The 13,514-nt window shown below is 37.7% G+C and overlaps 1 protein-coding gene across 3 annotated transcripts in view; it reads right to left on the reverse strand.

Annotated features, from left to right (window-relative positions):
* Positions 1–256: 256 nt before the first annotated feature.
* DDX46 (DEAD-box helicase 46) overlaps positions 257–13,514 on the reverse strand; it is a 71,973-nt gene continuing 58,715 nt past the window's right edge. For 2 of the 3 annotated variants that reach the window (XR_014310315.1, XM_082725641.1), the window contains exons 20-23: positions 11,646–11,864; positions 11,171–11,315; positions 3,352–3,425; positions 257–2,092 (exon numbers count right to left, since the gene is read on the reverse strand). Coding sequence is in view for 1 of the 3 variants with exons in the window: in XM_082725641.1 (XP_082581767.1) it covers positions 2,045–2,092; positions 3,352–3,425; positions 11,171–11,315; positions 11,646–11,864 (486 nt within the window). In the remaining 2 variants the exon portion in view is untranslated. The remainder of the gene's footprint in view (positions 2,093–3,351; positions 3,426–11,170; positions 11,316–11,645; positions 11,865–13,514) is intronic. The other variant, XR_014310314.1, reaches the window with a different exon arrangement.

Raw genomic sequence — 13,514 nt, forward strand, 5'->3', positions numbered from 1 at the left:
TTTTGTAAAACGAGTGCACTGTAATACAATGCCAACTGGCACACGAACTATTATTTCACCTATCGCCTGTATTATACCAAATGCAAACAAAATCTAAGACTAAGAGGCTTCTTCAGGAAGATATTTTTGGATAAGACTGTATATTCTGAGCCGTAGGACTGCCAGAATTTTTAATAAAGATACAGAGTACAATACTCCTTTCACATACCTGTAAACAAAATTAGAGCAACAGCATAAAACATTTCAACGGAGATAATTTTTGGAAACTGTAGGTTGAATTAACTTTATTTTATAAGGAATTTAGAAAACATGAGCAGATATTGATACTGCATTAAAAAAATCATTTAGTCTGTACATCATTCTGATTTTAAAAATCAAAGAGTCAGTGTGACACTAAAAATTGTTTTAACAGAGAAATGTGTTTCACTTTAGGACAAAATACTATCAGTGTTTTATTACAACTAGATATACAAACATAAAGGTGGTAATGCTAAAATGATATAAAACTCTGAATCTCAAGGTGATCCAGGAGGCTGAAGGGAGCACCAATTGTCACCAAAGTGAGACTGCCACATTATTCTATCAAAAAAGAAAAAAAAAAATCACTAGGTAATAAAAATAAGCAAATAAATAAAAGGAAAGGAAAAGTAACCCAAGATGCCTGCATTTCAGAGTAAATGATTTATTTGGTTCTCCTGTTACATGTGTCTTGTTTGTTTTCTTCTTCTAAGAAAGAAAGTAGACATGAAAGGAATCTAAGAATATCCACCTTAGTTTTTCAGTAAGCATAACAATATATATTGAAGAAATGATTGACAGTCCTTGTCATTTTAACCACTTAATGTACTAATGACTTTAGTATGCTTTATTTTCTTCTTTTTAAAAAACTCTTAAGTCAAGAATATTCAGAAACTTGTCTCTCTTAATTTAAGACATATAGATATTTAATTCCTGGCTATTTTCTTTTTTTCAAGAAGTGACAATAATACAAAGTTCTAATATACCAGGAATCTTGAAAAGAATATTGGGTGATCCAATTACAATATTTTAAATTAGAATATTCAGGAAATATTTCTGAGGGGTCAAAAATATAATTTATGACTCCCATGAGTTAAATTTCACTGAGAGATGCTTAAATCTAAGTCTACAACACAGATACCATTATGCTGGAAATTTTTTAAGAAAGAAAATTCATAACCTACTCAATAATCCTGGAGAAAATGTGGATTAAAATTATTGTGTTTTTATGTACAGATGTATAAAAAACAATTTCTGGAGGGGGTGGAGGAGGAAACAATATTTCTAGGCTACAAATCATTTTCTTTTAAGGGAGATTAAAAAAGATTTAGTAGCTAGACACAGAGACAGAGGTTGTGAGGGGGAACCTAAGAGGAGTAAATACTAAAACTCTTTGCAGTGTAAAGAAATGCAAAAACCTCTTATACTACAAATATTTAATTTTATAAAACCAAAAAGCAGTCCAACTATTGTCCATTTATGATGATAAAATTGAAACAAAAACTGAAACATTTTGTAAAAATTCTATTATAACATTCTTAAGCCCAGTTCATATTGTCCCATGGAGTCAAGTAAGATTTAAGCTGAGGATGGGGGGTGGGGGGGGGCACAGACACAAAATTAGAAAATTTTACCTTTTTTTGAGAAGATGATCACAATTTCATTTCAAGAGGATAAGGTGAAGAGCCCCTTAGTGACTTGTATACTTTATTACTGTCAATATAAAGTCCAAATATTTCCATTTTTTTAAACTTCTGAAATATTATCCAGATATTTAAAATATTGATATTTAAAGTTTACATTAAAGGACATAATACACTGAAAACAGGCCTGCTTTAAATACAGTTTGATAATTCCGGTGGTACTTACTGAAAGAAGATTTCTTTAGCAAATACTGGTTTCATATATTTAAAAAAAATCAGCAAGACAGAATTTTAAAAATCTTAATTTACAATACATTGTAAACTGGAGACAACTGCCACATGTGTCACAGACCAGCACAAGTAAAAAGTTTTTTCCGGATGTTTTATAAGACTTTGTATCTTCCTTTATTTGTTGGTTGGTATGAATTTTGCTAAAAGAGAAAAAAGATGCATACTCAGAAAAAGCAAAGGAAGAAAAAAATACATGTCAAAGGCATTTCCTTTCCAAACTTACAGCATTACCAGATATTTTGAACAGAAAATGTTAGTATTATACTGAGGAAGGAAAAACTCCTCAATAACCAATCAAAACTGTGTTCATGTGACTACTCTTAGCAGTTTTGAACAAACTAATGGTGGTGGCATCAAAGTTCTTTATCACTTCTTGGTGAAATAGTCTTAAAAGCCCTTGAATCAAAGGTTGTTTTCCGAAAAAAAAAAAAAAAAAAAAAAAAAATTTTTCTTCTTCCTTCCTGTTTTGTATAGCTTCTATTCTTTAAACCTTTTACCACCCCAAAGAAAGTTCTATAAGGGGAATTGTAGAAAAGGCCTCCAAAACACATTTGTGGAGAAAGGACAAAGTGTCCTTTCAAAGGGCCTTCACCCAATGTATATATTATAGGGAGCTTACAAACTTCAACTGGCACTAAAGACACAGGGATGGGGGCAACTAGGTGGCTCAGCTGATTAAGCATCTGGACTTTTGATTTCAGCTCAGGATTAAGCCCTGAGGCTGGCTTCACACTCAGCTGGAGTTTGCTTCTCTCCCTCTGCTCCTCCTCTGCCTCATATGCATGCTCTCCAAAGCAAATAAATAAATCTTAAAAAAAAAAAAAAAAAAAAAAAAACCACAGGGATATGTTCACCTTCTTTGGGAAGTTGATCTGTAAGAGGATGCCTTTTCCATGGCATAACCCCTTTGGAAAATTATTTAAAAAAACTTATATAAACCTAACTACATCTACACTACAACTAGCAATTCAACTCCAAGGTATATACCCAAGAGAAAAGCATACTGATGTATACAAAAGAGACATGAAAGATAATTAATTACTGCTACATGCAACAACATGGATTTCCTCCAAGTAATGTTGAGTCAAAGAAATTAGATATAAAAGAATACACAGCAATCAATCCACTTAAATGGAGTTAAAAAATAGGTGCAACTAATCTATCATGTTAAAAGTCAGAATACTGTTACATTTGGGGGAGGGGTATGTGGGTGACTTCTCCAATGCTGGTATTATACTATGTTACTTGATCTGGACAGAGATGACATCAGTGTCATCTTCCTTTGTGAGAATTCACCAAGCTATATGTTTTATGACTTGTGTAATTTTCTGAATTTATATTATAGTTCAATAAAATATTTACTAAAACAAGTAGAAAAGTCTTTGAGGTTTTCACTCACCAGCCGAATCAGTTCTTCTTTTATAAGCCTGGTGATTTCTGCCTTTGCTTTCTGCACAGCCAGTTCATTGGCACCTGGTAATGAGAGGAAAGCGTTATTTGTATTACTAGAATTACACTGGATGTTTATCCATGTCATGGAGATCCAAAAGGAAATACTGTAGATGACTTTTTTAAAAAAGATTTTATTTATTTATTTGACATAGAGAGACACAGCAAGAGAGGGCACACAAGCAAGCAGAGTGGGAGAGGGAGAAGCAGCCTTCCCACCAAGCAGGAAGCCTGATGCAGGGTTTGATCCCAGGACCCTGGGATCATGACCTGAGCTGAAGGCAGGCAGACGCTTAACAACTGAGCCACCCAGGTGCCCCTATAGATGACTTTTAAAAACACTGTACTGCCTTCCAATATAGCCTTTCAGAACCTGGTGGAACATCATCCACATTATATAATGGCTGCTTATTATTCAGATTCCTTTTAGAGTTTCAAATATAACCAATGAGATCACATTACATGTGGTGTTAAGAGTTCCTGGTTGGGGGGAGGGGAGTGGGGCGCCTGGAGTTAAGTGTCCAACTCTTGTTTCGGTTCAGGTCATGATCTCAGGGTCATGAGCTCAAGCTCCTCATCCTACTCCACACTCAGCAGGGAGTCTGTTTGAGACTCTCTCTTGTTCTCCCTCTGCCCCTCCTGCTCGTGCTCTCTCCCCCAAATTAATAAATAAATCTTAAAAGAAAAAGTAAAGAGTTCTTGGTATGATTAAAAAGAGCAAATAGGGGCGCCTGGGTGGCTCAGTGGATTAAGCCGCTGCCTTTGGCTCAGGTCATGATCTCAGGGTCCTGGGATCGAGTCCCGCATCGGTTTCTCTGCTCAGCAGGGAGCCTGCTTCCCTCTCTCTCTCTCTCTGGCTGCCTCTCTGTCTACTTGTGATTTCTCTCTGTCAAATAAATAAATAAATAAATAAATCTTAAAAAAAAAAAAAAAAAAAAAGAGCAAATAAAATATGATTAATACTTTGTCCAAAAGAGACTAAGAAATAAAGTTGAAGAGAAATACAAACTCCTTGGTTCATTTATTTAATAAATACTTATTGGACATTTATTATATTCCCTAAGGTGGAGGACTATCCAAATTAAAAGAGAAGTGGTGCCATGGAATATTTTATGAAGGGAATCCCATGTGCAATGGCACAAATGAGGAAAGGCATGCTTAGGGGTGGGTGGCTCAGTTGGTTAAGTGTCTGCTTCAGCTCAGGGTCCTAGGATCAGGCTCCTCATCAGGCTCCCTCCTTAGCAGGGAGCCTGCTTCTCTCTCTCTTTCTCCCTCCCTGCTGGTGCTCTCTCTCTCTCTCCTAAATAAATAAGCTAGGAAAAAAAAAAAAAGGCATGCTTAATTACTGAGAGGTATGCTGTGGTTGGGAAAGAACACAGCAAGATAGCCCAGAGGATAAGGGAGCCTGGAGACATTCATTCATTCAGTTATTTTAATTCAAGAAATACGAAGTTCTCACCATGTATGAAATAGACTGAGAGATTCATTATATAAAGAACTCATGCATGCTCTTTATGATCTTGCAGACTGTTAGAAAAACAAACTTGTAAAGATATTATAACAGAATGAGAAGGTAGGAAGCAGTCTATCAGAATGACTTCCAAATATCATTCCTTACAAAAACCTCTCTCTCAGTTCTCCAGGCAGAGTTAAATGGCAAAGAGTTGAGAAGCAAATAAGGTAAGAATAAAGCAGATACTAAACCCAAGAGGAAAAACAGGTATTATCAGCACTGATGGTAGATGAAACTCAATTCCGAGACTGCTGTACTTCAAGTGCTCATGTGACATCCAGCTGGAAATGTCAGTTAAAGCCAATGGAAATATGGACCAGAGGTAAAGGAGATGTGGAGATGAGAGAGCCATGAAGAGTAGCGTGGAGGGATCTAAAGCCAAGGGACAGTGCCAGGGAACAGGTAAATCTACATAGGTAGCACACATCAAAAATAAATAAATGCAAAAAATAATAATAAATAAACAAAAGCTAAAAAAGGGGGCCAGCTGGGTGGTTCAGTCGATTAAGGATCTACCTCTTGATTTCAGCTCAGGTCATGTTCTGAGGGTCATGAGATTAAGCTCCACGTCGGGTTCTGCGCTGAGTGTGCAGCCTCCTTAAGATTCTTTCTCTCCCTCTGCCCCACAACTCCCCTCCCCGGCCCAAAACCCCAAATAAACAAAGAAAATAAAATAATAATTAAAAAAATAAAAGTAGATAGGTAGCTCAGTGTACACTGATAAAAATGAAAGACCTGTACCAACAGAATAGAAATTAAGAACTAGGAGTGAAATGTTAAACAACATGAAAACTAGAGATGCAATGTAGAAAACTGTATTTATCTTTTTTTTTTTAAAGATTTTATTTATTTATTTGACAGAGAGAAAGAATACAAGTAGCAGAGAGGCAGGCAGAGAGGGAGGGGGAAGCAGGCTCCCTGCTGAGCAGAGAGCTCGATGTGGGGCTCAATCCCAGGGACCTGGGATCATGACCGGAGCCGAAGGCAGACACTTAACTGACTGAGCCACCCAGGCACCCCTGTATTTATCATTTTATGTAAGAAAAAGAAATCAGGAAAACAAGCCATAGAATTCCCCTTACTAGACAAAAATGACCTTTTCTGATTCCAAAGAGAGCAAAGGAAGGGAGGAGAGAAAGAAAGGAAAGAGATGAAGAAGGAAAAGGAAGAAGAGAGGAGAAATAGCAAGGGGAGGAAGAAGAAACAGTTTAACAATAGGAAGGAAAGAGCCAGGAGTATGGCTGTGAAGTCACAGCAACATATCTAATCTAAATCCTACCTCCACCAGCCAGCAACCGCACATTTTAAAGCTGTGGGTGCTGGAAGAGAAGAGAGATGGATGAAAGAAAACAAAAGGGTAGAATCAAGAGCAAAGCCAGACTAAAAATTACAACCAAAATAAAATTCAGGAGGAAAATATGCTACTCGGCATGAGTTGGTGTGAAGCTTGTTGATATTCTGTGCTGTTTTAAAAAGAAAGAAAATGACACTCTCACCTAAATCCAAGTAAGAGAATAATTTTCCTATTTTAGTTAGAGCCTGACCATTTGGACCAGTTTAAAGTTTTGACTTATAAAGCCTCTTTGGGTAATAGGTTACATATGTTTATAAGCTGCCATGGAAAAGAGGCATTTCCTTTCATTGGTCCTAAAACAACTCTGGCTGCTTTTAAGGGATTCTCCACTAATAAAAAGAGAGGGTCACAAAACAGGCTATAAATTATACAGGATGGCTAGGCACCTAAGTCCTTCCTGTTCTCCTTCCCGCTGCCTGGTGGGAGGCCTGAAACTGTTGACCCACACAGAGCCTCCAAGGAGCCAGGCATTAGTGTCCCTCCAATTACAGAACTAGAAACAGATGACACAAGGCTCCTTCCAACACCTGTTTTCATCCTATTAGAGTTCAGTTGATTTGGCTGGGGTTTTAAAAACTAAAAAATCATTAAAAAAACTAATCATCTATGAAAATCTCAAAGCTTTGGATCATTTTAATTACTAATGTCCAGTCCTTAACCATCACTATAGCTCTAGAATTCTAAAGATTTATTTTTGACAAGATTACCTTATTGCATAGGGTTTGGAAAAGGCTGGTTTAGGTTATAAAAATTAGATGTTATTTCTCAAGTACAAGTGGACAGTGGAGAGAAATGACCAGAAGCATTCTACATGGATGGAAAAGTAAAGCAGAAGCTGTGGGCTTCTCACTTCACTTAGCAATAGAGGAGATATGTTCTGATAAAGTTCTATGTAAGATGAACCTTGATATATTACTTATACTATACTAAACATAATTACCTTTAAATTCAAGAATTACACAGAGGATCCTTTTTCAAAAAAGTAAATGCCCCTGATTTACATCTCTGATTTATGTCTTTATAAGGCAGGCATTTAAAAGTATTAGTTTTGCTTAAATGACACCCATGATATTCAAGCTGAAAATAAAAGGATCACTGCATATATATCAAGGGTTTTATCATCAGATTCCACTGGAAGACACTGTGTCTACAACCTGTATGGTCTAAAGAACAACAGAGTAGGGGAGACCTGTCCAGTTCCAGGTGCAGAAGGATGTCAGTGTAACTTTCTCTCCTTAAAGCGCTAGGTGCCAGCTATCTTCATTTTACTACACAATAAGGAAAAGTATCACATGATTTAAAAACACACAGCCACTGGTAGAACAAAAAGGTCTTTCGGGACACATAAAAGGATGCATTTAAAAACCTGACTTAGTAAAAGTCACAATCACACGCAAAAAAAAAAACTCCTCAAAACCCGTGGAATTTGCTTAGCTCTAGCTCTACATCCTTTGTATACCATTTTAAAATATGCATGAATCTTAAATAAGCGTGCATTTTAAAATATGCATGAAATAACAGCAGAATGGAAATAACAGGGAACATATAAAGGCTGCATTCAAGTTTCCCTACTGCCACAATTCATCATTAACTTTTTTTTTTTTAAAGATTTTATTTATTTATTTGACAGACATAGATCACAAATAGGCAGAGAGGCAGAGAGAGAGAGAGGAGGAAGCAGGCTCCCCGCTGAGCAGAGAGCCTGATGTGGGGCTCGATCCCAGGACCCTGAGATCATGACCTGAGCCAAAGGCAGAGGCTTAACCCACTGAGCCACCCAGGCGCCCCATCATTAACTTTTTTTTTAAAAAAATATTTTATTTATTTATTTGACAGACTGAGATCACCAGTAGGCGGAGAGGCAGGCAGAGAGAGAGGAGGAAACAGGCTCCCCGCTGAGCAGAGAGCCTGATGTGGGGCTCGATCCCAGAACTCTGGGATCATGATCTGAGCTGAAGGCAGAGGCTTTAACCCACTCAGCCACCCAGGCGCCCCTCATCATTAACTTTAAAAGGTCCTATAGTGGGGACGCCTGCTCAGGTCATGATCCCAGGGTTCTGGGATCGAACCCCACATCAGGCTCTCTGCTCAGCGGGGAGCCTGTTTCCTCCTCTCTCTCTGCCTGCCTCTCCGCCTACTGGTGATCTCAGTCTGTCAAATAAATAAAATCTTTCAAATAAATAAATAAATAAATAAATAAAATAAAAGGTCCTATAGTGAGAGTGCATCAGTGAAAATGGCAGATCCTCAAACTCCAAAAGCCTGTCCTTTGACAAAAAGTGAATAAATTTACAAAAACCTGAAATCACCTCTATCAGAATTCTGGAAACTAATCAAAAGTTTATAGTAACAAGGAAAATACTTATTAAAGAAAGAAAAAAAACCCAGCATAATCTAGGCAACAGGACTTTTTAGTACTTTAACTTACTCTGACCCTATCTTGCACTTTTGGCCAGGAAATGATTTCTACTTAGGGGTAGACAGGATACTATTTCTCTTCTTGTGTCTTTATGCTAAGATGCCACACAAAAACAACTGAGGTGACCAATTCATAGGAAAGTGGCTGAACAGGCACAGAACTAATTTACTTTGAGTCATGTTTGTGGGATGGAAAGAATCAAATCCTAATAGGTAAGCAAACCATCTGTAGATTATACTCAGTATAGAATTTACCTAAAATTAAAAGTCTTCACAAAATCAAATGCCAAAATGTAACAAAGAACAAACTAACACTGTCACTAACAATGACAAAATTTATTTACAATATACTTACAATGGATACCTTCTAATGATCTTCCCAACAATAAACTTTAGAGAAAAGCTAACCACTACCAACAACAAACTTTAGAGAAAAGCTAACCATTACAGTAGCTAGTAGCCATGTATGTGGCTATTTAAATTTAACTTAATAAAAATTGGGGCACCTGGCTGCTTCAGTCAGTAGAGCATGCAACTCTTGATCTCACAGTCATGAGTTTGAACCCCAGAATGGGTGTAGAGATTACTTAAAAAAATAAAAAATCAGGGGGCCGTGGATGGCTGAAAGGGTTAATCCTCTGCTTTCGGCTCCAGTTGTGACCTCAGGGTCCTGGGATCGAGCCCCACATTGGGCTTTCTGCTCGGCAGGGAGCCTGCTTCCCCCTCTATCTCTGCCTCTTTGCCTACTTGTGATGTCTCTGTGTGTCAAATAAACAAATAAAATATTTTAAAAAATCAAATGTGAAGGGTGCCTGGGTGGCTCAGTGGATTAAAGCCTCTGCCTTCGGCTCAGATCATGATCCCAGGGTCCTGGGAAGGAGCCCCGCATCAGGCTCTCTGCTCAGCAGGAAGCCTGCTTCCTCCTCTCTCTCATTCTCTGCCTCTCTGCCTGTTTGTGATCTATGTCTGTCAAATAAATAAATAAAAAGTCTTTAAAAAAAAATCAAAAATGAATTCCTTTACAAAATTAAATAAGATTTACAAATTTCAGTCACACTGGCCACATTCTGAGTGCTCCACAGCCATTACAGAGTCTTCCCTTGGACAGTGAAGCTTTTAAGAGATCAAAAAGAGGATAGGTCTGTCAAATAATACTTTGTATCCTGAAGACAAATGACTATGGGGCCTAATCAGATGCATTACTCAAAAAATTTATTAAGTGTTTACCATCTGCTCTAAGAACAGAGCAGATAATAAAGTCACTACATCCACGGAACTCATATTGCTGGGGGAGGGGGAAACACACACAAGTAAAAATATACTACAATTTCTGTGATGAGTACTGTGAAGAAAAATAAACCGGTAAAGAGCTGGGATGAGGTAAGGCTTCTTTTCTCAGAAGTGATGTGTGCACCTCAAAGTAACTAGGCTAGTGCCTGAGATAATACACAGTGTGAGAAAGGGTCCTCTGGAGCCATCAAAGCCCTTTAAAGCACTAAGTATGCAGACTTTGAGCTTACAGAACACACAGAATGAACCTCTCCACAGCTCCAAAACCAGGATGCAACAAATATTTAGTTCATTAAATAGATGAAGTGGATCTGACTGGTCTACACTTGTAAGTCTACTACAGAGATACTCAGATTAAATATAAATGAAGGGACGCAAGTGGTCCTACTATGCAGTGGGAGAATACATTAGGGGAAAAATACAAATGGAAACTCTTTCAAACTCATTCATGAATGTGTGAAAGAAAGTTAAAAACCAAATCTGATTGGGGTGCATGGGTGGCTCACTAAGTTAAGCATCCAACTCTTAGTTTAGGTTCAGGTCATGAGATCTAATCCTAGGTATGGCTCCATGCTCAGAAAGGAGTGTGCTTGAGACTCTCTCCCCTTCCCTCTCCCTCTGCTACTCTCCTTGCTCGTGTGCACCCCCATGCCACACAATCTCTCAAACAAATAAAATCTAAAAACAAACAAAACAAAACACACACAAAAAAACAAAATCTGATCACTCTATATGATACTTGTATACTTTGTGTTAGATATCCTCATTTTTTTTTTTTTTTTTAAGATATGCAAGAGCTTTTATGGGCACAATTTCACAGGGACCACTTGCTTGGATAAACATTCATTACGTGAGCTAATATACTGATTTATTTTCTAACATAAACTTTGGCCAGAATATTCTACTTATTAGAAGCATAAACACATGAGTCCTTAAAATGCATGTTTTCCTTTAGAGTGATTCTCTAATTTGACTGAATCTTCAAGACTTTTAGTTCCATATACAGATCACTGACCTCTCTATATATACTCAATTTCTAAATGAAGACCTTAAATGATATATAAAATTATTTTTTTCTTGGAAGTGTTCCTTATTTTTATTCTATCAAGAACTGACCTTATAGTCTCTCCATGCCTATTACATCTATATCAACTCTAACCTAACTCAAGACTACGATAGAACAGCAATACATACTTTCAATTGCCAAGTAAATTTTCCGCTCTCCTTCCTTAGGTTCTTTTCCAGGTGGGAAATATGTTCCTCTGATTGTAATTGCAGCTTCAGAATATTCACTGATTCTCTGCAGAGCTTCCTTAGAGGTAACTTTCCACCTAGCAGTCTATGAAACAGAGTGGGGGAAAGATATCACTTCACAACAGGACAAAAACCTGGTGTATTGACAAAGAATAGGCTAGTTAAATAATATTATGATCAATATCTAGAATATAATTTAAAAAAAAGAATACAACTAACACCTTCACATAAAATCATTAGATCCTAATGTAACTAGAATATACTTATATAAATAAAATTTTTATTGTTGTCTCCCTCATCTAAATAAAAAGTGAAGTAGCTATTAAAATGTTCACAGGTTTTAAAGAAGGTATTTTTCCTCCTCAAGAAGAGTTTTTACTCCATGATTTAAAAAAGGTTGAAAACTATTACTTGCCTGTGGGAAGTCATTGATCTCTAATTCTTCCTCGTATCTCTTAAAAGATTCATTCTGTCCACCATCCTGTCTCTCCTCTTCTTGTTTCTCCAAAGGCACATAATTGAGCTTGGCATTAATCTTTTCAGCAAGTTGCTCCGCAATGGTTTTGGCAGACACAGTGGGAGCCAGGATGGTGCCACCTCTGAGAATTGCATTGGTGGCCTGTTGCATCACATCCTGCAGTTAAAGAAGACCTACAGTCAAATCTCAACTGAGGGCAGAGATAAGATCAGGATCCTACCACAAATTATTCTCTGGAAAGCCACTAACTAGAAGCATCTTTCTATTGCAGAGTCCTACTCAAGTGTAATTTAGCAGTACATATTAATAGTTTAATATATCTCCCTCCCTTACACTGATGAGAAAAATAAAGAATATTCAACTCTATTATTAAAAACTCTACTAGATGGGCGCCTGGGTGGCTCAGTTGGTTAAGCAACCGCCTTCAGCTCAGGTCACGGTCCCGGAATCCCGGGATCGAGTCCCGCATCAGGGTCCCAGCTCCATGGGGAGTCTGCTTCTCCCTCTGACCTTCTCGCCTTTCATGCTCTCTCTCACTGTCTCTCTCTCTAATAAATAAATAAAAATCTTAAAAAACAAAACAAAACAAAACTCTACTGGATCAAAATTAGGTAACTCTTGGTATCAAATATAGTAAAATATTTCTAAAATCATTTATATAACTTTGTGGCTCCTTAGACTTTCCTCTAAATTAGCAACTTTGTCCACTACCACTGAACTTTCCTCCTCCCACAAGCAAAGCTCATGTCCAATAAATGACAGTAAATGACTGACTTACCTTTTTACTTCATTTTGTACTTAAACCTTTTAATTTGAACTTAATTTTACTATATGCCTAATGTGAGCAGAACTCTGTAGGTAGTACATGACTCAAACCTCAAGCTTTTCTAACAATGAGAAAGCGTGGCTATTTGCTTTCACCAGTAAAGAGTTACTAGCAATAATAAACCCAGAGAACATTAGATTGGGCACTATAATCCCTGTTTTCAGAGGAATTAAGGCATGAGTATAGCAGACATTTCACGGTAACTCACTGGCTAAACACTTGATCTTAGCCAAGCAGCAGAGAAGAGATTCTTGCTGGCTCAACAAAACAAACAGAAACCTGAGACTCTAAACCTCGACTGCAACTGCCTCATTAAGTCAGTGCACTAGCATCTGGCTTGGTCATTCCAGCTTGGGTGTTACAGTCCTGAAACTATCCAACCTACTGGACAGAGGGTTCTAAAGCTCCACAAACTCTCAGAAACTTCAAAACACTGTTAAAATACACAAACTATTCTTTGGGAATGCTATGAAAGTTTACCCTTAGTTAAAAATTAAGCTGGTAATTTTTTAAAAATTAGGGGTGCCTGGGTGGCTTAGTGGGTTAAGCCTCTGCCTTCAGCTCAGGTCATGATCCCAGTGTCCTGAGATTGAGCCCCATGTTGGGCTCTCTGCTCAGCGGGGAGCCTGCTTCCCCTCCTCCCCTGCCTGCCTCTCTGCCTACTTGTGATCTCTGTCAAATAAATAAAAATCTAAAAAAAAAATTTATTAATAAAAAAAAGCTCTCAAGAGAAAGATGGCATGTCAAATATTTAACACATTTTCCACTGGTTAAGCCCATGTTAGTTTGAATTATGTAACCAGGTATTATGCTTCTGAGGAATTGTTTGTGTGCCCAATAAATCATCCCATAAAAGCAGATCAAAAAATAAAAAGCAGAGTGGCTGGGTGGCTCAGTCAGTTAAGCAACTGCCTTCAGCTCAGGTTGTGATCCCAGGGTCCTGGAATTGAGCCCCACATAGGGCTCCCTACTGAATGGGG

The sequence above is a fragment of the Mustela nivalis genome, assembly GCF_964662115.1.
Source record: "Mustela nivalis genome assembly, chromosome: 3".
Classification (NCBI taxonomy): Eukaryota; Metazoa; Chordata; class Mammalia; order Carnivora; family Mustelidae; genus Mustela; species Mustela nivalis.